This window comes from Gossypium raimondii, chromosome 11 (genome assembly GCF_025698545.1).
Source record: "Gossypium raimondii isolate GPD5lz chromosome 11, ASM2569854v1, whole genome shotgun sequence".
NCBI classification, from domain to species: Eukaryota; Viridiplantae; Streptophyta; class Magnoliopsida; order Malvales; family Malvaceae; genus Gossypium; species Gossypium raimondii.
Genome location: NC_068575.1, coordinates 53367228 through 53392792, shown reverse-complemented (window position 1 = coordinate 53392792; position 25565 = coordinate 53367228). Strand labels below are relative to the sequence as shown.

The 25565-nt window shown below is 34.9% G+C and overlaps 2 protein-coding genes across 2 annotated transcripts; one reads left to right on the top strand and one right to left on the bottom strand.

The window, feature by feature from the left end:
* Positions 1-12982: 12982 nt before the first annotated feature.
* Positions 12983-14443, top strand: LOC105802963 (uncharacterized). Its single transcript, XM_012634886.2, has 3 exons — positions 12983-13314; positions 13402-13621; positions 14041-14443. The coding sequence occupies exons 1-3, from the start codon at positions 13109-13111 to the stop codon at positions 14254-14256; spliced, it is 642 nt and encodes a 213-aa protein (XP_012490340.1). The 5' UTR covers positions 12983-13108; the 3' UTR covers positions 14257-14443.
* A 2548-nt stretch (positions 14444-16991) lies between these two features.
* Positions 16992-20730, bottom strand: LOC105802962 (phospholipase A1 PLIP2, chloroplastic). Its single transcript, XM_012634885.2, has 5 exons — positions 19799-20730; positions 18691-19191; positions 18498-18557; positions 17861-18277; positions 16992-17783 (listed from the first exon to the last, which is right to left on the bottom strand). Exons 1-5 carry the CDS (start codon positions 20483-20485, stop codon positions 17202-17204), a joined length of 2247 nt encoding a protein of 748 aa, XP_012490339.1. The 5' UTR covers positions 20486-20730; the 3' UTR covers positions 16992-17201.
* Positions 20731-25565: the final 4835 nt, after the last annotated feature.

The following is a 25565-nucleotide window of genomic DNA, read 5'->3' as shown; positions in this document are numbered from 1 at the left end:
TAAGATAAAAGTATTCCTAAACAAGATGTTTTTTAACATTTCAAAAGTGCTTTTGAGATTAAAAAAATATTTTTTAGTTGTAGCTCCTATACTAGGTTGCTTTGAGATTGTATTTGGGGTGATAAAGGATGGGATGGATGAACGCGAAAGCGGATCGTAAAGTTTGTCAAAGTCGCGGATTTGACTTAGGGCTCTAGCCGTTCGGAAAGAAATTTAGATTTTGATACAACCTGAAATGAAATTGAATCCAAGTCACATAAAAAAGTTAAAATAAATAAGTAAAATAAAATAATAAATCAAAGATTAAGGAAGCGAATAAAGAAGTTAAATGGAAAGATAGAACATGACTTTAGAAGTCCTAAAAGCCTTGGAAACACGAAGAATCCATAACCCCCTTCAAACGGCTCTAATTTTTCCTTCGAGATAAGAAAAAGTTTGAAGATGATCCCCACAATCTAAAAAGATTGTTAAAACTCTTCTAAAAGAAACTCAAGAGAAATTCTTAAAAAAAAAACTCAGAGAGAAATTATTAACTCAAAAGAGAAATAAATTAAAAGTTTTATTAGTGATAAGCTTGTTGATAAAAGATTGTTGTAAATATTTCTGACATTTGGTTTAGGGGTGAGGATTAAGTGCGAGCTTGAGAAGTATTTTTTATCCGAAAAGCAGAAGTAAAAAATTTTACTTTCTAAACTCGCACTTAATCCTTACCCCTAAATCAAATGTCAAAAAATATTTACAACAATCTTTTATCAACAAGCTTATCACTAATAAAACTCTTAATGTATTGAACAAAACTTGAATTGGTCTTGGAGCTCTCCCATGTATGCTCTTTTCATGAATAAGAAGCTAATTAAATCAATCTTGCCAAGAATGATGAATCATTCGCAAACCAAAAACCCCAAATACAATCCCAAAGCGAATAGGAGCAACAACCAAAAAGATTATCTCTAAAACACACCTTGGATCAGTTTGGTACCCCCAAGCTATCATCCTACACTTCACTGAAACCTGATTTTGCATAGCTAACCATACAATAAACGAATGCCTCGGAATAGTAAGATTCATCCATACAAGCCCCAAGTTGGTAATAGCGTTTAATTAAAATATTTAAATTTTTTATGGAATTAATGAAATTTTAAAAAAATTTGGAGCATAATTAAAACTTTTAAAATATTTAGAAACTGAAATAAAAATTTCAAAACCAAGGCCAAAGCTCCTAATTCCTATTAACATTCGCCCCTGTGAAGTGAGAACGAATTTCACAAAGATTAGAAGCATACCAACATTCAAAACCACATACGAGTTGTGACTAAACTATAAACTTCTTAATGGGTAGGTTTCTTTTTCCAATTTTAATTGTTTTTCTTTTGAGTTTGTTATGTTTGTTAATACAAGGGTTATTTTACCTAAATCACCAAAAAAAACAATTATTTACTTAAATCTTGGTTCGAAAACAATCACCCAAATGATTGTGTTAGGTGTTAAAAAAATAATTTTTTGGGTGCCGGGGACTAGATACCTGGCACCATCGTATTTTTTTCACCCCATATTATACTGGTATATGTTTATACCAATATTTGAAAAAAAAATTAGGGTGTTGGCACATTAATGGTTAGCATCCCTTTATCAAATTAAAAAAATATATTTTTTGGGGGGTGCTGTACACCAATGGCCGGCACCCCTTTTAAAATTTTAAAAAAATTGGATGTTGGGACACTGACGTCCGACATCTTTATACCAGTTTTTAAAAAAATTGGGATATTGGGACACTGATGGCCGACACCCCAATACCAGATTTAAAAAAATAATGTTGGGACACTGATAGTCGGCATCCCCTTAGTCTATTGGATGGGAAAAAAATTGTTGAGAATACCATCAAATGGGAGTGTACCATCAAATGTGTGTCATGTAATGGATTGCAGATGAGAGTGCTTGGAAGTGTATAACTGAATTTCGAGGTTGAATTATACACTTTCATGTTTTACCAGAGTTGAATTATATACCGTCACGTGAACTATAAAAGTTATGCCATCAAAGGTTGGATGGCTTCCTCTGTCATAGATGGCGAACTGTGTAGACCGGTTACGGTTAAAGAATATGGTGAGCGGACCTGGTCAAAATTACTAAAAGCAACGTAGACCTGATTCAAGCAGAAGACTACTAACTATAAAGAAACTACAATTCAAAATGTTGGTATTATTTTTGTATCTGTAAATCAATTTTAGTCCGTATTATTTGTTGGTTGAATTTTATATTTTCGAATATCAGTTTTGTAAAATGGTTGTATTATTTTTAGATCTATAAAAATATTTTAGTCCATATTATTTGTTGGTAAAATTTTATATTTTAGTATATCAATTTTCTAAGATGTTCGTATTTTCTTGTATATGTAAAAAAAGTGTTACGTATTATTATTTGTTGAATTATATTTTTTACTTAATATTTTGTACTCATTTATGCCCACAAATAATTACGTTAAAAATTCGTTTTTCGTATTGGAAGAATAATTACAAAGTAAATATTTACAATAAAAAATCAAAACTATCAAGATCCTGACGACGCCTTGATATCCATAGAAACTGCACAATATAGAGCATACATTTTAGCTAAGTTAATTTTTTTTTTGCAATTATTGTATTTGAAAAAAAAATTCGAAAGTGTATTTTACCTTATCCCCAAAGTGAGCCTCTACCATCTAGCGCTATATGGGCACGATGTATGATCGTCCGATTCCCGATATCGCTGCCCCTTTGAAATACACGTTCATATTTTGGATTATTTTTTGCATGCAAAAAGTACTATACTATACAATTAGGAAACAAATGGTAAAGTCGAATGATCAATCACCTATTTACGAGTGGGAAGGCCCGCGGTTAGTGGCTCACTGATGCCAGAAATGACATCCAGTATAAGGCCCACGACTGCAGTAGAAGGCAGCAACCGCCCATGATCTTTGTAGATGGCTTTGTCACTTAACAAAGCTCACAATATACGCACGCCAGTACTGCAGAACCTCAACTATAATTCCCGGCTTGTGTTAGGTTTTCTAGTAATGGGAGGTGCATAATATAGACTTTATTCTGATTTATGCCCGGCATCAATACCTCACCTATGAGTTGCAAAATAAACGTTGTTGCAACGTAAATAATGTTCGAAGTTATTTCTTAACCACGTGAATTTCTAATTTTCCTTCTTCAGCATCGAAGGGGCACTCTTCCTAGTAATCGTTCGCAAGTGCCCCACAGATCGATCACTTTTCTCGACCCGGTCACTACTTCTCCATTAATAAACAACCCCGGTTGGACTGCTATGTCTTGCAGTGTTATTGTTGCCTCCCACGCGAGAGGTGGAATGTGTGTGTCTCCGAGCGCCATCGTTCCACTAGGGTTGATATTAAATCGGCCCATAGGTCAGCAATCTTAATGTACACGGCTACCCCAAACCCCACGGCATTAAAAAATAACAGAATTATCTGATGGGGAAAATATTTCGGATCATGGAGTCGAGGTCTCATAACTCAGTACCGTTCCTCCAAAAATAGTAAAAAATATGTTTTATTTCTCATTAAAAATACAAATTATTGTAATTTTGTTTAAATCTCAATTGATCAAAAAATTACCATATTGTAAACAAACTTTGCAATGTGGTTATCGTGATTTAGAAGAGAATTAGGATCCATTCCGATATCTACATAAAAATCGAACAATTTATCACGAATGATATAAAAAATTAAGAAAATATTGAAAAACCTTTAATTTTGTAAAAAAAAGTTGTATTAACTTACATTCTTTCAGTATTATAGAAAAAATGAGGAAAAAATTTCGATGATCAGGGGTGGTCAAGGGGGGCCAACAATGAAACTTGCGGTGGTATCACATAGGGGTTCCAATGAGGGGTTTTATAGTGGGGGACCAAAAGGGGTGTGATGAAAAATAAATGAAAGAAAAAGAAAGAAAAAAATTACCTGAATACACTGTGACCCGTGCTTGTCGGGTCACGTTGGTGCTGGCTGAAACCGGCCATCACAAGGTCGACGCACCGCTGACATGGGTCAAGTGCCGTCCACTTAAGGCCCACGGCTTGTTGCTGTCAGGCTCAAAGTTTGATGCCGACCATTTAAAAGCCAAGCCCGCATCTCAAAGCCTGATGCCGATCATTTATGGACCAAGCCCGCGTCCCATAGCCTGTCAAGTGTAATCAAATTCTTTAAATAATTTCTTTATTTCTTTTTGATGTCAGGCCTATTGATGGGGTTTTTAATTTTTTTATTTAAATATTTCTTTATTTACTTTAATTCTTTAATTATTCTCTTTTTTTAATTAAATTATATTATTTTAAATTTATAATTATTCTTTTATACTAATCTTTTAATTAAATTCGATTGTTGATTTTTTATTTCTTTACTTAGTTTATTTCTTTAATTATTTTTAAATTAAATTCTATTCTTTTAAATTTATTCATTTAAATTATTTTTTATTAAACTCGATTGTTTATTTTTATTTTTTCATTTCTCTATATATTTCTTTAATTACTTTAATTTTTTAATTGATGAGATTTCTTTATTGTTTTCAGTTGATAACTTTTTAATTTATTTTTACGTTTTTTTAACGTGGATTTTACTATTTGGGGTTCTTAATTTACATAATTTTACAACCATATTTTAATCTTTTTATCTTTACATACAAAATTGATTTACAGATACAAAATTGAATCACATAGATAAATCATAAGAATTATGGAAAAATAAAAAAAAAATCACTCGTAATCTTCCAATCTTGCATCATAAGAAGATTGACTAGTAACATAGACACGATGTGAGCAACTTGATTGGTTGTGGTTGGATGTTCGCTACAGTGCACTGTTTGGGTTTGCCTGTCTCCTTGACATCCATGTCCTTTCGAAACCTCGTCGAATGTGGTCGACTTTTAGGATGTCTACGAAGATTGTGGTTTGGCAATATCTCGAAAATAGGAACATCCTAGTTCAAGACATCCGGTATTAGGGGAAATTCATTTTCTTAGATACGTAATGTGCGTTACAGCGTGTAGACCTTGTCTATGAATTGTTCGACGTTTAGATTTGTAAGTGCATACGCTGCATGAACATGTACACACAGATACTGAAGAGTTTGGTACCTTTTACACTCGCAACGCCTATTTCACAGATTAGCTACGTATGACTTCGACGGAAGACCCGAGCGATAGTTGACGTACTATTGAATTGGGAAAGTCTCCAAGTCGCGCGAATACAATTATGCGTTTATCATCTACGCCCTCATTGGGGTTATGCCATGGGCCTTCGGACGACCTCAGCGTATACGTTCTCGGCCTGTATCTACTTTACTTGTCTCATCCCCATCCTTGACATAAATGTGGCCAGCCTATAAAATTTTGCCAAGAAAATAACAGAAATCGGTAGATGAGGTGTACGCGTCAAGACGAAGTTGATTGCCTCTACGAGGTTGGTCGTCATTTGACTATACCGATACCCATCATCGTAATTTTGACTCCACTGTCAGTTCTCCATTCTACCAACCACTGTCGAAGATGTCAATTTTCGAGTAACGAGTTCATATGAGCTTCAAGTCTTACGAAACTTTGCCTGAATCTTCGCGGTTCTAACGAGTGCATGCGATTTTAAACTAATATTTTAAAAATTACAAAGTATAAATTTAGGGATTTAAAAAAAATACAAACTGATAAATCTTGAGAAAGAACTTATCAAATATATACGAACCGCTAATTTTTTAAAAAAAGATTCTAAAAATGAAATATGAACAAATCTATTTTGGAACATTACCCATGTTCACGATTTATTTACACCATTCTTCATTCTTATAATATCTGTGGAAGTTTGCTGTGATGTGTTGGATGCAATAAATAGACCTTTATGGAACCACCAAACACCGTATTGCAACAAGTAGTTCCTTCGATTTGTCCGAGATAGGGAAAACGTTGTCTTACTTAATAACGTGCCTCCGTAGATTTTTCAAGAAAAATTACCACGACTCGAAATTCTCACCTTCCACGATGGCAAATGTGATAGGAAGTACATTGCGGTTGCCGTCTTGTGCAATTGCAATAAAGAGTATTTGCATGTATTTCTCATAAAGCCATGTTTCGTCCACCTGTACCAACGACTTGCAGTAAGGGAAAGCCCTAACACACGGCTTTAACGTCCAAAACAATCAATGGAAAACTCATTTCCTCGGTTCTATCTCGCCGTCCCGGCCTATTTGTGGCAATGTTTGAAAATCAATCACTGTTGCCGACACATACTTCTGCATTATGGCTACCCACCATTAAAGTTTATTGTATGACGCATCCTAGTCACCATACAACTATTGCATCGCCATTTGCTTCGCGCACCATGCCTTGCTATAGGAAACCATGTATTTGAATTGAGCTTGCATGTCCGCAATAAGGATCGATACAGCGATGGTAGGTATGTTTTTCACCAACAGAATGATGCAGTTGCATATGGTTTTTGCATCCAATTTTTTATGGTCTTGCCACATACGAATGACCATGCATGTGTGAGGATCTATTATTTTCCTGATTGTCTGCATCTGAGTCCATTGCATTAATGCACTTCGAACAGGCTAGTTACAACTAGAGGTGCCCATGGCCGGGTAGGACGAGTTCGGCCCGACCAAATATGGGCTCGAGATTTTGCCAGTGCCCGCCCGAAAAAAAATATGGGGCCCGAGCCTGCCCGCCCGTTTGCATTAAAATTAAAATTATTTTTAAATAAAATTAAAACTAATTGTTATTAAAATTAATTGTTAGTAAAATTATCAAATTATTAATTGTTAATTGTATTAATTGTTGTAATAAAATCTAACATTTGATTAGTAAATTTATCAAATTATTAATTGTATTAATTGTTAATTGTATTAATTATATTAATTGTTGTAACAAAATCTAACATTTGATTAGTAAAACAAACTTGATGTTTTATTATTATTATTATTATTTTGTAACACTATCAACTTGTTATTTTCGCATGTTACTCACTTGAATATCATTTGGATCAAGATAAAATGTCAAAATTCAAAGAGTATAAAGATTTAGAATAATCTAATTAAAGAATATTGACAAATTTATAATTATACGCATAGTATAATATTAGTAATTAAATTTAACTGCAACCTTTTAAGCTAAGACTACATTTTTCAAAATCTGACCAATTAAAAAACACCCAAGCTAAACTTAATCAAATTAATTTACAAAAACTAAATTCATAACTTTCACAAAGTAGAAGACTAAGAATAGAATTTAACCTTTCTTTGACCAACTTTTGTTTAACCGCTTTGTCCGAAAAAGGTAAGTTGTTGGATTAGAATTGAAATTACCCTGTTTAACCGCCACTTTTTAATTTGTGCATCTTAGAATGAATTAAGAACCCAACCAAATACCAATTTGTGTTAATGTAAAATCACATCTTCCCTTTTTAATATAACGTCACTTTTTACCATGAAAGTGGTTTGGAATTGGTCGCAATCATTGAATAATATTAGCAAAATATAATCGGAACATAATAAAATTATAATAAAAAAATCAGCAAGCATTGATGTAATAGGTCGAACGCATCGATTAGTTAAGACATCAAATCAAATTAGGCAACAAAATATAATGAATTGCCATAACTCATAATTATCTATTCAAACTTGGCAATACAATATGGGTTTAAATAATCATAACCAAATAGTTTAACTTTGAAAGTTCGTTACCGTTATGTAGAGGAAAATCAAACAAAATTAAAATGCAAACAAAAATGAATAGGAATTGAAATATTGAATGGAACAAAAACATTTATTAGATTTCAAATTTATATATAAACCATAGGCAAATTATTACATATGTACCAATTGAGATATTCATACTTATTCTATAAGCTAAATTACATATGTACCAAAAAGAAATTAATGAAATCTATTACAGTGAATAAAAATATATTAGAAGTAAAAAATCTATTACAGTAAAAAATCTATGAGGACTGAAACCTCATATACCAATACATCTAGTAATAAAAAATCTATTACAGTGAATAAAAATGAACATGTGCCAATAAAAGCATCAGGCAACCATAAAGAGAAAAGCAGAAATGAACAAATTAACCTAAATTGCTTACTAGAAGAGAAATGAAAGTCAAATTGATAAACACCTTAGCCAATTGTTGAGTCTGGAATCTGGATGATATTTATGCACCTTTGAAATACAGGCTGTACAAATTGAGTGAATCTGGTACCTAATGCCTGAAAAAGTAAAATACATTAATCCTAATGTTTACTAAAATCATGTACTGCAGATTAAAATACTGCTAGATGTATTCCCTATTCAATTACTTGCTGACCTCAGAGTAAAATAATAAACATGAAACTAAATACAAACCAATACATGCAAATTAGCTCATGGGATCGAAACCTCATATACCATATCAGACCATAGCAAATTACTTTGAGGACCAAAACAACAAGGTTAATGAGGACAATATAGTTCCATAACTGGAGAGGAAAAAAAACAACCATTTAGTCCAAACGTTCAATCAACTCAAACAATTTGGCCTTGGGCTTTTGTAAAAAAAAATGATTTAATGAGTGTTGAGACGCGTTTCACATCTGTGGAATGGAGTGGGACTGAACGTGGCTGGCCATCTAATCTAAAGTTCCTAGCCCCACGCAATGGGGTGTTGAGTTTGATTATCCTTTTCATCTAATCTGTTGACTAAACAGCAATCAATTTCCTTACAGACCCCTTCTTCATCATTTCAATATTTCCCCCAGTTTTCTTATGGGCTTTTTTAATTTTAAAAAAAGTTTCATACTTCTAATTAAAGTGTTCATAGGCTCTTCTTTTAAAAGAGCAAGTCTAACAGACATCCATCAAAATTGGAAGTTGGTATCGAAATATCAGGATTACCAATAAGTGGAGACAAATTCTATTCCTAGGTTTTTTGCATCTTCTAAGGCATTGCAAAAAAAATAAAAGAAAGAAAGAAATGACAAACAAAGAAGGTTCAGCAGGCAAACAAAGAAAAGAGTAACCTGAAGAAGAATAATCATAAGAAATGAAGTATCTTAAAGAGAATGAAAAGAGGAAATCGAAGAAGATGAGCAAACCCGTACCTGTACCAAACTCCCTTGTATGCTTGCTTCTACTTGGCGATTCGGGAAAAAACAAACCTTTAAACGCTTGATTCTGGAAGTGGGTGGAGGACCGGAGGTGGATCGGTGGAGGTCTTGACGGTGGAGGTGGATCGGCACTTCGGCAGTCAAGGAAGTCAAGGCACGATAAGGTTAGGGATTTGGAATTGGAAGACAGACGGTGGATTGGGAAATGAAAACTAATACTAATAACTTAAACATAAAATAAATATATATTTTTAAACATAAAAACTTAAACTATTATATTTTAAAATAAAAATATATATTATTTAAATATATTTTGGTAGGTAGAGCCCTGCCAAAAAATTTTGTTCGAGGTCTGCCCGTTTTTTAAACGGGCCTAAATTTTTGCCCAAGCCCATATTTCGGGCCTATATTTTTACCCGAACCCTCCCATATTTCGGGCGGGCCGTCGGCCAGTGCCGGGCCGCCCGACCCATGGACAAGTCTAGTTACAACCACTTGAGGGTTTCCAATATTCTCTGACATATAAAAACTGCGAGAACTTCATGACATTGTAGTTGCCACTGCTACCACTAGCCGATGGGTATATCTACCAAACATAAAGGTACCGTCAATTTGTATCAATGGCTTGCAGTATGAAAATGCGTCTCGATATTGCTTAAAGGTCCAAAACAAGCGTTTGAACACTTGACATCCACGTAGCAATTGGTCGTTGTAGTACGCATGTTCCGTTTGAAGGTCTGTTATGCAACCTGGGACGTATCTCTCTAGCACTTGACACCACTGCCAGATTTCATTATATGAAGCGTCCCACCCACTATGCATCTTCTCTAACGTCTTCTGCTTAGCTATCCAGGCCTTATGGTAAAAGGGTGTGTACCCTATTTGGCTACGAATATTGGCAATTAATACTGGCACTGAAGTCCTGGGATCTGCCTTTACCGTAGGTAGTATCAAGCTAGCTAACATAGCTGAATCCATCTTGGGATGATCTTGTGAAATACCTATAAACGGAGTACATTAAATAATGCAACATTACATAAAAATAGTATTATTCAAAAGCCCTAAATACTGTACCTGCAGCACATGTATGTGGACCTTTGTACTTTTAAATCTCCCACAACCCTGTCCTTTTCCTCAACGAGGCGTAGATTTTCCATGAACATGTGCCGTATTGCACTGCACACTTCGCCTCAAACTTATCAGCTTTGAACTTAACGATGTGGTAGTTAACACCATTATTGATGCTATGTTGTTTCAAAGCACCAATAAAACTATCCTAGTTGGAAAACTGATTACCAACTTCAAATTCACCAAAATCCAGTACCGAACGTGTACTATCACGCAACCGATGTAGTAGATCTGGAAACTCCAACGCATCACCTGCAGACAGATTGACATTATGCATGTGGGCTGGAGGTGAGTATGCCCTGAATCGTGGATCTTCTTCTTTATCTGAACCCCTTTAACATCTTCAGGTTCGGTTGGAATAGGCTCTGATTCAGAAAATAATGCAACTTCTGCATCATCGGGCCCGGGCTCTCAAGGTGGATCCACATCGGAGTCATCTTCTAACCCACCATCATCTGTAACGTACGAAGTCCTCTCACCGGAAGACGTCGTAAGGAGAACATCATCCCTTTTTCTGGGCATTTCATAACGTCCCCAATTCGATGTAGATTGCCAATCACTAGAAGTGGATGCGGTTCCCCAGTATGTATTTCCATCATCAAACATCGACCCACCGATGTGCATGTCCCATCCATCGACAGAGTGTTGTACGGGGGTTGTGTATTCCACACTGCTACCAAACATGGGTTGTTCCGTGTTTTGTAACCCACTAACCGAGTGTCGGGTAGGGGTCGCGTATACCTCTCGAACACCAGTCGCAAGTGCATCATTTGGCGATGTAAATTGTACATATAACTCAATATAAGGTGCTCCACTAGCGAGATGAGTCTGCACCATTGCCTCCAAGCTACGAGCACATTTTATGTCGAACGAGTCATATGTCACAAGATCAACAAAATAACAAAATCGATACGTAATAGACAGAACTTTCATTGGCATCGTTCCAAATATTTTACGCCTAATTCTTTTACGAAGTTCTGTCAAATCTATGTTTTAGTTAAAAACCAGTCACACTATATTCTCCGATAAAAAAACAACACCGTTCTCGATGTGGCAAACCTCACAATCATAGTAAATAGCAGCACTAATACGTTCACTCATCTTCAATTTCTATCCTTCTTAGCCTCTCTAAATTTTTTTTTCTGTAAGTTATGCAATCTGAGAAAAAATTTTGCATCATTTATAGCCTCAACCAAACATGTGCCACTGTAGCAAAAGTGCGTCCACGTGGGAGCTTCTTTCAGTACTTCTGCTGACAAAGCATCATGCTTAAAGTGTTTTTGACACTATTTGCTCAGAAACGTCTACTCAAAATTATTTTTTCAAGAGCCACTGTAGCAAAAGCGCGTCTACGTGGGAGCTTCTTTCAGTACTTCTGCTGACAAAGCATATTGCTTAAAGCGTTTTTGACACTATTTGCTCAGAAACGTCTACTCGAAATTATTTTTTCAGAAGCTACTGTAGCAAAAGCGCGTCCACGTGGGAGATTCTTTCAGTACTTCTGCTGACAAAGCATCCTGCTTAAAACGTTTTTGACACTATTTGCTCAGAAACGTCTACTCGGAATTATTTTTTCAGGAGCCACTGTAGCAAAAGCGCATCCACGTGGGAGCTTCTTTTAGTACTTCTGTTGACAAATCATCCTGCTTAAAGCGTTTTTGACACTATTTGCTCAGAAACATCTACTTGAAATTATTTTTTCAGGAGCTACTGTAGCAAAAGCGCGTCCATGTGGGAGCTTCTTTAAATTAACAAATAATTTAATTAACCATAAACCCCAAACCTTAATTTATTTGAGTTTTTACTTAAAAACCCTAAACACTAACCCCTAATCAAATTTTATAAAAAATTATAATTAATTTACTCAATTAATCCTGAACCCTAATTTATTTGATTTTTCCTTAAAAACCCTTAACTCTAAACCCTTATCGATTTTTAAATAATATTTAATTAAATTACTCAAGTAACCCTAAACCCTAAATCCTAATTTAATTAATTTTTTATTAAAAAACAATAAACGCGAAACCTAATCCAATTTTAAAAAAATTATAATTAATTTAATTGACAAACCCTAAACCCTAATCCCTTATTTATTTAATTTTTTCTCTAAAACTCTAAATTAAAAACACTAAAACCCTAACCTTGACCCTAAACCAATAACCCAAAACCCTAATCACAGGATACACGGGCAAAAGGAGCGATTTCTGTCCACGTAGGCAAAACGCTTCCTCAGGGACACGTTTTTCTGCCACGTCTCCTGACATCGCGTTGACGTGGACGCGCCTTCGGGGAAATAGGGCCATTCCAGTAAATAATTATATACCGGGCTCATGTCGGTAAATTTTTTAAAAAATGAGCTTTTATATGTAATTTGCCCGAATTCAAGCAAACCTACTGTTAAGTTTATAATATTTTATATTATGTAATTTATAATATATAAATATTAAACCTATAATAATATATAATAATATTATAATGTAAATATTAAAATATAGTTAAATATAAAATTTTAATAAATAAAAAATAAAAAAATTATTAAATATTAAATTAAAAATAATATAGATAAATTTAAAATAAATTTGATTTAATTATTTAAAAATATAAATAAAATCTGAAAATTATAATTTAGATCCAAATAGAATTGAACAATATAAAATATATTAATATATCTCTAAATTCTATTTAAACCCTGAACAAACTCCACCCACGAACAGTTCTATCTCCACTTACTGCACTTCAAAATATTAAAAGCGGAACAAAAAAAAAAAAAAAACCTAAGAAAATAGAGTTAGAACTTGGAACTACCCATTTTTTCTGTTCACCAAGTTCTAGATAATCGGAGATATGGCTTGGATAACACGATTCTTAACGGCGGTAGCTTTCTTGGCTGTCGGCGTAATATTCTCGCCGGAGACTTTCGGATCAAAATCGGATGGTACAAAATCTCCAAATCTCTCCTCATTCATTAAGCTGGCTCATCTCCTGAGCTTCTCAACCGCCTGGGGCGCTGCCCTTTGGGTCACTTTCATCGGCGGTATCATCATGTTCAAGTACGCTCTTCCATTATTGCCTTAATCGCAATATTGAAAACATTTTCATCAAGTAATAACCCTTCTTTTTTCTTTTTTATTACCTAGGAATCTGCCTAGGCATCAATTTGGTAATCTACAAAGCAAGATGTTCCCGGCTTATTTCTCGATGGTGGGGGTTTGTTGTGCCATATCGGTGGCGGCATTTGGTTATTTGCATCCATGGAAGTCAGCGACGATGCCGGAGAAGTACCAGCTTGGGTTTTTAGTCTCTGCATTTGCCTTCAATCTATCCAATTTGTTCGTTTTTACTCCCATGACCATCGAGGTAATTAATGTATTTTATCTAGTTCCTGGTGATCAAAGAAATTTGAATTCTGATATGTCATGTTAATTAATATAAATGTGTGGAATTCAATTTCATTTCTAGGGTTCAGCTGGTTTGCAAATGAAAAAGAAATTTTTTTTTTTCTGTAATTTCAAGTCTAAAATGCTTTAGGCTTATAAATTTTTGAGAATGGTAGTATGAGTGGATGCTTGTGTTAAATGATGCACAAGAGTTGACAGCGTTAACCATTTTCTGGTTTGTGTTTTACATTTTCTTAGGAACCTTTGAAATAAGTCAATTAATTGCTGCAGTTTTGGATATAGCCTTTGTTATTTTATCTTGGCTTTCTTGTTGATTTTGCTGAATTGAAGTTGGATAAGTGCGATGCCTTTGTGATATGATTATGTATGATATTGCAGATGATGAAGCAAAGGCACAAAGTGGAGAGAGAAGCAAACATTGGTGATGAAATTGGATGGTCGAAGAATCAGGAAGCTGCAAAGACTAATCCAAAGCTTGCAGCCATGAACAAGAAATTTGGAATGATTCATGGATTATCTTCACTTGCTAATATTATGTCCTTTGGCAGCCTGGCCATGCATTCGTGGTTCTTAGCCGGTAAGCTCAATCTGTAGTTTGCAGTTAATTTAGACATAGAAAGTCCAAGTTCTAAATTTGCGTTCTGGATATATAGATTGAAGTGATTACCTGTATTTTATGTTTCCCCTTGGATGAACTGTTCCGACTATTCCTGCCATAATTATGTAAAACTCAACCATATGGTAATAAACAGAATCTAGTCTTATTAGTGCACTTAACAAAGATCGCATTGTTTGAAGTTAAAAACTTTTTTTCAATTATATTGCGTTTAATTCCGTGTTTGCAGTTTGCATGTAGTAGTATTGATTGCGTTGTATTTAAGATGTTTCTTTGGTTTTGTTTATCTTCGGTGGTATCTGTTATCTACCTAGTAAGCAGCACACTACTTCATTGAACAAGAACTGGTAGGCTTATTCAGAACAATGGAAATAAGCTTTGATCACTCTGATTTAATTTTATTGGATTCCCCTGCGTCCTTCTGCAGATTGTGTTCTTTGTGGGCAAAATAAACTTGGTGTGGTTCTGTTTATTTTAATCATGCAATGATGGTAAAAACGGGACCAAAACAGCTTGTTCAACTACTATAATCTAGCCAGATTTTTCAAGAACAGTTGCTTCTAGAATGTTGGGGTTTGGCAAACTACCTAAAAGAAATATTATTAATATTGGTAACATGTATGTATTAAAGTGATTTGAGGAGAAGCAAGAAATTTTAAACTCCATTCGTGGCTGAATCATTGAATTTATTGTTGTAATTAAAAGCATATTTGTTTTTTAGGAATTAGATAAGATGAGAAAGATTTGAGGAGAGTAAAATGGAAAGAGAGGAGACTGTTGATTCTGTTTCTAAAACAGTGGCAACCTACAAAAGCCCAATTAGATTATGACCATGGGATCCCTAAACTCATTGTCTGAGGGCCTTGTGTTAAACAACATTAGAACAAAAGAGCTTTCATGACTCTATTTAGGGACTGCAGGATCCCGGGCATTGGCATGGGTTGGCCCAAAATCTGTTACAACGCTTGCTACAGCTAAATCCATTACGAAGAAGAAAAGTACAAAGAAATGCAAGTCGCCGCTGCCTCAGAATTCGAGCTGAAAAGTTCCAAGCAAATCCGATGTCCGCTACCGCAGATAGAGTAGTATAGTACATCAGCCAATAATAATGTGAGACCAAATTTTTAGGCCACTTTTGCCCACCATTTGGGCTGTCCAGTTATAGCTACGACCCTCCTAACCCCACGGACTCAGCCTATTCCGCAAGGCTAGGCAAGGTAACAAGGTCGGTCCCCTCCCCTGTGATATTTGAAGCTTTAATTTTAATAACAAATTAACTAAATTGGATTAGTTCCTTAGTTCCAAGGAAATAGAAATTACTTGGAACTTTGGTTGGTTTGGTCCTTAAAGCCCCCCTTGCCGATTTTCAGTCACATTTATAAATTTGGCAGCTCTTACAAGAATGGTCCACAACGTCCCACTTTCGTCCCTCCTACAAGATGATAGACGAAAGAAAAACAGAAATACGAATGAATTGAACTGGTTAAGCAATTCAAGTAGCGGATAACGATGGACTTGAAGTCCACACGTAAACGCTGTTGCAACGCGCCGTGCGAGGGAGACTTAGGCCTTCATTCATCCATAATAACAGGCTGACTTTTTGCCGTGTTGGATGGATAGGCTTTAAATTAAGGAGAACAGTCATATTGGACCGGAGGGCCAGTGGGGACTCTTATTTTGTTTGTAGATGAACCTTATTTTTCCATGCAGCGCCACGCAGACGAAAACTTTTATTCGTGGCTTGGCTAAGCCTGTCGACTATTTAGAATCCCTACATGGGACTCACCCATGTGCTTAATGTGGCTTATTTACGAAATGTAAAGAATCTTGGTTGGAATGACTGATTCTATCTTAGCCACACCCAAAAACAGCTCACCTCCTAATTGTCCGAAACAACAAAAACATCTCCTCCCACGTTTAGAAGAATATTCATGTCCCTCCTAAGTTAATTGCACCAGACACCCTTGAATTATGACTTTCATTCTAAATTAACCCTCAGACTTTAAAATATTTTAATTAAACCTCCAAACTATTGATGTTATATCAATCAAGTCCTATTATTGAAATTATTAATTTGATCACTAAATGACATAATTTAAAATGAAAATGTTAAACTAAGGTAAAATATTGTTACGTAACTCTTAAAATTAAAAATAAAAATAAAGTAAAATCGATAAAAAGGAGTGAATGCTAGTTTTGTAAAAGTTTGAAAATCTCAAACCAAGATTTTTATAATATTCATTTATTTGAAAAAAAATCATTTTAAATTATGTCACAAAAAATCTCACGTCTCAATGGCCTCTTATTGATATAAGATCAATAGTTTAAGGATGTATTTGAATGTTTTAAAGTTTAAGAATTAATTTAGAATAAGAATCATAATTTGGGGATGATGGCCGCAATTAACTCTTTCCCTCCAACCTCGTCTGAAGGTTCATTCTTCATATGAAACCAAGCAAATTGCGTGCATTATATTGTAACATATTTTGTGCACGATTTACTCATTGAAATTGTGACTCAGATATTTAACGATGGTTAAGTAAATCTGATCCACCAAGTTCAATGTCATTGTCCATGATATGATAAGCGTGATATTTTGCTGATATCTCCATGCAAAGAGGGCACAGTAGACATCACTTCACCATCATTGTGCACTCCTGAACCAGTGATCCAAGGGGACAACGTAATATGAAATCCAGTAGTGCATTCGTAATTCAAAGTGTAATTCTCTTCTCTTTTGGGGTCTTTTCATTTCCTATAATTCATAAACAAATGCTATCTCAATAAATCTATTTGAGATTTTCATCTGATTAAAAGAAAGAAAAAGAATAAATGTCTTGAGTTTCCTTATCTAACTCAATGAATAAAGAATCGGCTCGCCACCTCTAGGAACAAACATTAAATGGCCTACCAAATAAGATGATCAGCGGAGACTGATCAAGCTAAATGCACCTACGAGTAACAGCTTGGCAGGCAACAAAAGAACCACAAACAAATGCATGTGCTGTGATGCAACCAGCCTACTGAATCTTTTCAAGGATTCTCTCCCTGTTTGTAAAACGCCAGCAAAGTTGAATTGGTCTTGCCCCGCATTCATTGTTGCTACTGACCTCCCAAGAATGATACCACCCGCATTTATGTCGTGAGGTAATACCAGGGGCCACCAGATCTTGCGTCGCTGCTCTCTCTTGGTCTTCCTGATGCGTTTTAGCTCCTGTCGTATCACGCCTCTAACACATTTTAAGTAAGAATTCATGTCATGGTCTCTTTGGATTGTTCCTTCAGAACCATATGCAGAACGGTCGCTTAAGATCTCAAGTGGATGTGGTGAGTTAAATAAAACTCTCTGTGCAGCCAAGAGCAGCTTCTCTTCACTATCATTATCTGACACCTGACAAGTTAGGCAATATAGACCAGTTCCTGAAGGAAGGAGATGATGGTGTGGAGAGAATTTCTCTTCTGGTTGTAAAATCAAAACTTGCCCCATTGGTGCATACAGTAGTTTCTGTAGTAAGAAAAGAAGAGTTGGTTCCATATTCTAATGTAGTTGCATATAGATCTTGAATATTTCAGAAACATTACCTGATTTTTAAGACAAGGAAGGTGGCGAAAGTTTCCATTAATAGCCTTTAAAAGCTCAGCAACATGATCAGGATAATTGCAAGAGAAGGCACGGGGAACAATGTCTCTGTGCATTATGATTGCTTGAATATGACTTCGTGGCAACCCAAGTTTGCGAAGAAGACTGTCACCACCACACATGATGCTTGGGGAACCAAATGTTACAACAGGAAGCAAGGATGAAGCTGGCACTTCACCTCTTATCAGCAACATGAGATTTATTAATAGTGACAAGCTGCCACCAAGAGAGTGTCCAGTGAAACGGAAAGTTGCACGCTTCCCATGCAATTTTAAGTGGGAACGCACTTCTGGCAGCATTTGTTCATACATGCCTTTAGCAGCCTCATATATACCTCTATGCACAAGAACATCCAATCCCTAAACCAAGAAGATTGTATTGCAAGTATCAATAACAGGAAACAAATACATTTTAACCATTCCTCTATGATTTCTTAACTGTATAGTGCATACCCAAAACAGAGGTTGAGGATTCCTTATTCTCTTATCTAAATAGGTTTACGAAGAAATTGAAATATGATGCAATTTGTACAAGCATCTTACACATTTAAGAATCCAAACAAAATTGTCAAGAAATTACCTCAAACTGAACAGGCTCAAAAAGTAGATTTGCCTGCCAAGATGCCAGCGTCTCAGATCCCTGCAGATACACCCCATAATTTGAGTAAAACCAAATGCTAAAGAGAAAAGCGATAAATATAAGTCAGGTCTTGTAATAATAGTGTCAAAGGCAATGGCATAAGAAATGGTTAAAAAATAGTTATGCTACCTACCTGAATTACAAAGAATCTTGTAGCACTCTGATCATCATCACATATAAACCACTCGCAAGGTGATGAATGTGTTGAGTTCAAATCATCAGCAACAGCCTGTTTGACTTCTTCTTTAGCAGCAACCACGGCAGTCACAGAGTCTGTGGTTGCCATTAAAGAAGCCACATCAGAATTTATCATATCAGAACTGCTGGCACTTCCACTGCTATCTTTGGATGGACCCTTACTGTTTTCAGGACTTGATGATATGAATGGAAGTATGGTCCTTGTATGGGAATGCAAATAAGAAGCAGCAGAAGCAGCTATCTGATATGCAGCAGAGGCACTGATCCGGGAGCCAAGGTTTTTCTGCTCTTGGCCTTCTTCATCATCCTTTTCATCCCTTTGTGTCTTTAGATTTTCAGATGACAACCCAATTTTCTCAGCTTTTGTTCCCAGTTCTCTCTTCTCTTTTGATGAAGTAACCATTCGTAAACCACGATATTTTAGGAGATTTTGTGGCTGGTTTTTATCCCAATAGGTAAATGGAAGGAAAAAAAACATGTTATTTCTTCATAGACATAATAGGAATGTGTGTGTTTGCGAAGCAGGATAAAATCTATAGAGAAATAACTGTTTCATAAACAAAAATTATCAAGCCAATGCCCACAATAGCTAGAAAGAAATTATCTTCGAAGGACAAACAAATTTTCAACAGTTCCTAGGTCCACACAAAATACAAAAGCTTCACAAACCCAAGATGCAATTATTGAAGCAAAACCACCCCAAGCCTACTAACATGCTACTAAAGGAATCATCACAATTAAATAAAAATCTCTTCAAGCACGGCTGCAAATTGCAAACCTTTGGTTTCTACCATCTTTCATGTAACTACAGCAAGAAACCAATTGGCTAACAACGAATGCAGTAAGACTTTATTCAGCTAGATCCAGAGTTTCAAAAAAAAAGAAAAAATCACAGCACTCAAGTTTAGCCTTAATAGAAAAATCAATAGAACTTCTCAGAAAGACAAAATTTACAAACTGGATTACTTAATCTCAGGTCTTAGAAACCCAGAACCGATAAAATATGAATGAATAGTAACAAAAAAAAAAACTGTGAATGTTACCTTGATATTTGGAATGTCATAAGCCAAGTTTCCGAGATACGACAATTGAGCGTATAACTTAGCCTCAGCTAAAGACACCCTTCGTAGCATTTTGGAGAAGGAATCTTTATCGATTTCAATCTCATTTTTTTCATTTTCATCATCATCAGCAGTATCAACTCTACAGAATTCACAGATTTCTTCATCCTCATTGACGACACCGTTTCCATTGTTTTCTTCTTCTTCTTCGGTGTCCCTTATTTCGTCGGCGCTGATTTTTTCTTCTTCCCCTTCTCTCCACAACGACTTGACGTGCAAAATCTTCAAAACCCAATTCTCATTCCACCCTTCCGCCGTTGCCCCACCACTCACGTTCTCCTCGTGTACCATCCTAGCCTCCCCGCTATTATTCTCCACCAAAACAGCGTCGTCGACGGCCATCCCGTTGTACCTCTTGTTATTTCCACCTTCACCTCCACCACCGGGCCACAAAGATCTCAAGGGGTGACGAAACGAGAACCTGGAAAAAGCCGTCCTCTGAGGAGGGACCCCCGCCGCAGACGACGACGAGGATGCCGATTTGTGATCCACAGATGAACGACCCACCGCACTCACTTGGGCGGTGTGAGTCCTACATTCCAGAGGCACGGACACGGAGATCGCCGGCGCCATCCCATGAATACCCGGTTTCAAACAAAGCCCATCCATTCACGAACACGATTGGGTTCTGGGTACTCTTCAAAACGTAAAAATATAACAGTATACTAAACAAAACAATATGAAGATTACAGAGGAATAGGAGGCAGGAATCTCGGGAAGCAAGCCTTTTAAACGTAACCAAACAATCTTTGAATTGCTACAGTCGTTTTCGACTTTCTTTCTTTTTTTTCTTCTGCCCTGATTTATTGATTATAAAAATCCTTCATCAAAATTCTCTTTACCCAAAAAGTAATATTATCAGTATAAAGAGAGATATTATAATAACATTAAAAGGTTAGGCAAATTTTAGTTGTTTCCGTATCCAACTCTCAACGGCAATAGGTTGAGCCATTTTCTGTTTTATTTTTCGCTTTATTCACTGTTTGGCCCCTGAATTATACCTATTTTCTCACATTGTACCTTTTTTTTTTCATTTTGATACCTATACTATAATTCTGTTACACTTTTTGACCCTTGCAGTTACCGGTGTTAAAGAAAAATAGCAACTAATAAGAAGATATCATATATCCCTATTGACGGTTGATGTGGACAATGACGTGGTTATTAACCGCATTGATTGTACGTTTATCAGACCAAAAATTTATAAAAATTTATTTTAAAATATATAAAAATGTAAAAAAATATTTAAATTATTTAAAAAATTAAATATTATAAATAGTTATTAAATATTATTAAAATATTTTAAAATTATTAAAAATCATAAAAGATTATTTAAAATTTGTAAAAATTATTGAATATTGTGAAATCTATTAATAAAAGTGAAAATAATTATTTAAAAATCATGAACCAGTAGAATTTAATCGGCAATTTCATAATTTTTAAATAACTTTTACAATTTTTAATCAAATCATATGTTGTTATTATTTCAAGATTACTAATCTGAAATTAGTAATACCAAAATAAATCAAGAAAAGAAAGTAGATGAACCATAGAAAATCTCCTTATATTTTTTGGAATTTGTAGAGAAAGTTGAAGAAGAAGAAGAAAATAATTTGTTAATTATTTATATTTTTTAATAATTATTTATGATTTTAATAATTTTTAAAAATTATAACTTTTAATAATTTTTTACAATTTTAAAATATTTTTAACAATATTTGATAATTATTTACATATTTATTTTTACAATTTTATATATTTTAAATATTTTACGATTTTTAATTTTTAAAATTTTTTGTTTGGTCAACAAAGTCAACGCTCATATCACCATCCACACTAGTGATTAATAGGAAAACATGACGAGTTTTTGATTGATTGTTATTTTCTTAATACCGTTAATGGCAAAGGCTAAAAAATATAAAGCGATATTTTTTTTTTCGAATTGGGAGGAGGTGGAAACGACGGCGTGTTGGAGTTTCGTGCCGTGTGGCGTAATGGGTTGGCCTGACTGACTCACTGGCTTCCAAAAATGTATGGGGAAGTGGGGGGTAATATCTTTTTGCCACGTTAGATTAGAAAGTTTGCAGATGAAGTAGAAACTCTAAAACCAAGCCTAATGACGTGTCCTTAAAGTTTGATCCACACGCCTCTACATGACTCACTACACGTTTCCACCTTTCGGCACCTGTCTGTCTCCTTATTTTTTCACTTTAGTTCATTACTTTATTTTGAGGACACTTTTCTATTTGTTTGTCGTTGTAAAAGGGTAGCTCTATTGTTTTTGGGTAAATTTAATAAATAATCAATTTTATTTATCTCAAGTTACATTTTAGTCACTTATGTTTGAAATATTACGTTTTAATCACTTACGGTATCATGTTGTAACATTTTAGTTACTAAGCCATTAATTGCCGTTAATAGTGTAATGGTAAGTTGTAATAACACGTTAAATTATCATTTCAAATAAAAATTTAGGTTAAATTATACAATTGATCCTCATATTTTTCGTTTTGAGTAATTTAAATTTTTCTTTTATGCTCTTTTAACTTTCTTTTTTCTTTATTTTCCTTTATCTTTTGTTTCTCCCATTGATTTTCTCCATTCTCCATTTCTTTTAACGTAGTTTTTCTATGTTTTCCATTTGTTAAATCTTTTTTATGTTTATGAAAAATGAAAAGGCAAAAGCTTAAACCAAAATAAAACTAGTTTCGCATATTCTCACCTCACAATTATAAACCTTCATCACCCATCACTGCTTTAACGAACCAATTTGGATCTTTCAATGACCTAGTGTAACAACTCATTTTTCAGTGGTGTCGAAAATAATGGTTTCGGGACCACAAATCTGACGAGTAAGTTCGTATAATTAGTATTTAAATTATACGATTCAATAGTAATTTTATAATGAATTTTGATTTGAGGAATTTTAACCAATTGAATTAAAAGTTAGTATAAGTGGTTCGGTTCAAAAGTCAAGTGGTTATTGAAAACGATGTATTAGGACCTCGTTTTAGTAAATTAAAGCTGTAAATATTTTTACTAAATAATTAAAAAGTCTTATTATAGGTGAATTGAAGTTTGGTCTGATAATTTTGATGAGTGATTGCTTAATTTAGGTAAAAGGACTAAATTATAAAAGAGGTAAAAGTTAATTTCTATAGATTTAAAATACTAAAGGGACTAAAATGGTGATTAGACCATGGTCAAAAAGTCCAAGCGGTGGTGTATGATTAAATCCACTAATTTTTGGACTATTTGTTCATTCAGTCCTAATTAGTTTAGGACTAAATTGAAATAAAGTTTAATTAATCAATAATTAAAAATAATTGAAGGACCAATTGTACAATTAAACCCTCCTTAGATGATAATTATATCATAATCTCATTTGATGGACAAATATGAACATGATTTAGTAATTTTATAAGTTATATTTAAGGGTTAATTTAGTAAATGGTTAAAAAGGTAAGTTAAATTAAAGAAATTAAAAGATAAAATTAGCATTTCCTTTCTTCTTCATGGGGAGAGAACCGAAACATCATAGCTAAGGCACGGAAGCTTCGGCCAAGCTTGAGTTCTTCGATTGGATTAAGTATGGATTGAAAATCGAGGCATAAAGAAGTTACAGAATAGTTCATGTACCTTATCGTGCTACAGTTTAGTCAAGTAAGTTTGTAATATTTCTTTTATGTTACAATGATTCCATATATATTACATGTTTATTATAATTAGATCCAATGTTAAACTAAACTATTAAATGATTTGAGAATAAATAATAAATGAATATGGTAAACACGTGATGTTTCTAAACAGCAGGCCTTGAGTCGGTGTTATCTATCAGGCTTTGTACCGGTGTATTTATCGGGCTTTGTGCCTAGCAGGCTTTGTGTCAATGTGTTTATTGGGCTCTGTGTCTAGTTGGCTTTGTGTTGGTGTTATCTATCAGGCCTTGAGCTGGTGTTGTCTATCAAACATTGAGTTGGTGATTATTTAGCAAGTACTATGTACCGATGATACAAACCGTAGCGTTGGCTTGAGATCCTTCATGTGTTGTGGATTCTCTACAGCTTGTGTGAGTAGCACTATGAGCCAGTCAAAGTTCTGAAGTTAACTCGTGATACCCTGAAATTACCTGAAATGAGATCTTACTAAACAATGACTTTGAAATATTATTTGAATTAATGTACTGTACAATACTCACTTGCTGTGAGCTGTGATTGATAGGAACTTTGTTATTTAATTTTATAATTTGATTTGTTATGTTAAATTTGGTAAGATTTATCGTTTGATTTAACGAACTTACCAAGCTTTAAGTAAGCTTACTCATGCTTTGTCCTTGTTTTGTAAATTACATTTTGTGGTCAGGAGATCGGATCAACTCGCAAAATCACACTATCCTAAGGACTAGGTCAACTTGATTGCTTCTTTGGCCATTTCAACTAGGTCAACTTGACTGCTTCTGAGCTCCTGCAACCCGAGATAAAAAAATTTTCCCTTTAAACCTACCCCATCCCCTATATAAATGCTCTTTCTTCATCCCCTACTTATGCACATCTGAGTCTTCTCTAAATTGTTTTTTTTTTATTTTTCTTGTGTGTTGAAATTTTTAGGTTTAAAGATTTATTTCTCTCTCACTTTGAGGGAGACATAGTCATAGTTTTAGGTTGTGTTTGGGTTCACGGTGATGTCATGGAGCTTAGTAACCTACAAATTTCACTTGTCATGTGAGTATGGAACCATCACCTGAGAACTGGGATCACTTTGTAACTCGAGGTTCAAGTTGACGATGATTATACCATCTCGGGTTGAAGTGTAACTAAGGCTTCAAGTTTACAAAGGTTTTGTGTAACACCCCTAACCCTTATTCGTCGCCGGAACAGGGTTACAAAGCATTACCAGACTTTTCAGAACAAATACGAACATTTTATATCATTTAATATACATATCAGAAACCAATCATAAATCACTCATATTGTCCCTTGTATGACCCCTCAAGGCCCAAAATACGTATTAGAAATAAATCGATACTAAACCAAAAACTCAAAAAAAATTTCCCAAAATTTTAAAATTTTTCTTAGGTGCAGGGGACACACGCCTGTGTGGCCAGGCCGTGTAGCTCACACGGCCAAGAGGTACGCTCATGTCTTACGCTGTATGTGCATTCGATGTGAGACACACGATCTTGTCCTATCCCGTGTCCATACTCGTGTAACTCTCTAACTTGGGTCATACGACCAAGCCACACGCCCGTGTGCTAGGTCGTGTGTTTTAAAAATTAAGGTGCAGGGGTCACACGGTCAAGCCACACCCCTGTGTGCTAGGCCGTGTGCAAAAACCTGGGCATTCTGTTTTGCAATTTAATAAATGTAGGGGACACACGGTCGAAACACACGCCCATATGTTAGGCCTTGTGTCACACACGGCTGAGACACACGCCCATGTCTCTGTCCGTGTAGACGAAAATAGACCATTTTAGGGCCACTTTTCTCACCCATTTTGATATCAACCTATACACAACATTTTAATACATCAATAAATCCCAAAAAAGCAATCAACACAAGCCAAAATGTTACGGAATTTTAATGCTACCTTAATGACACTCCATAAATATTTTTATAGAATCGAGGTCTCAATACCTCGTTTTCGAGACCAATTAACTTAATAAATCCTTCTAAAACACAAATCACTAAAA

Bases quoted from the DNA above. Each gene is read 5' to 3' on its own strand.
- LOC105802962 (XM_012634885.2), bottom strand. From the start codon at position 20,485: ATGGATGGGCTTTGTTTGAAACCGGGTATTCATGGGATGGCGCCGGCG. The intron at 18,558-18,690 runs GTAGGTAGCATA...GTGTATCTGCAG, and splicing joins CAAGATTCTTTGTAATTCAG to GGATCTGAGACGCTGGCATC. The intron at 18,278-18,497 runs GTAATTTCTTGA...TTCTTGGTTTAG, and splicing joins TTGAGCCTGTTCAGTTTGAG to GGATTGGATGTTCTTGTGCA.
- LOC105802963 (XM_012634886.2), top strand. From the start codon at position 13,109: ATGGCTTGGATAACACGATTCTTAACGGCGGTAGCTTTCTTGGCTGTC. The intron at 13,315-13,401 runs GTACGCTCTTCC...TTTATTACCTAG, and splicing joins GGCGGTATCATCATGTTCAA to GAATCTGCCTAGGCATCAAT. The intron at 13,622-14,040 runs GTAATTAATGTA...ATGATATTGCAG, and splicing joins TTACTCCCATGACCATCGAG to ATGATGAAGCAAAGGCACAA.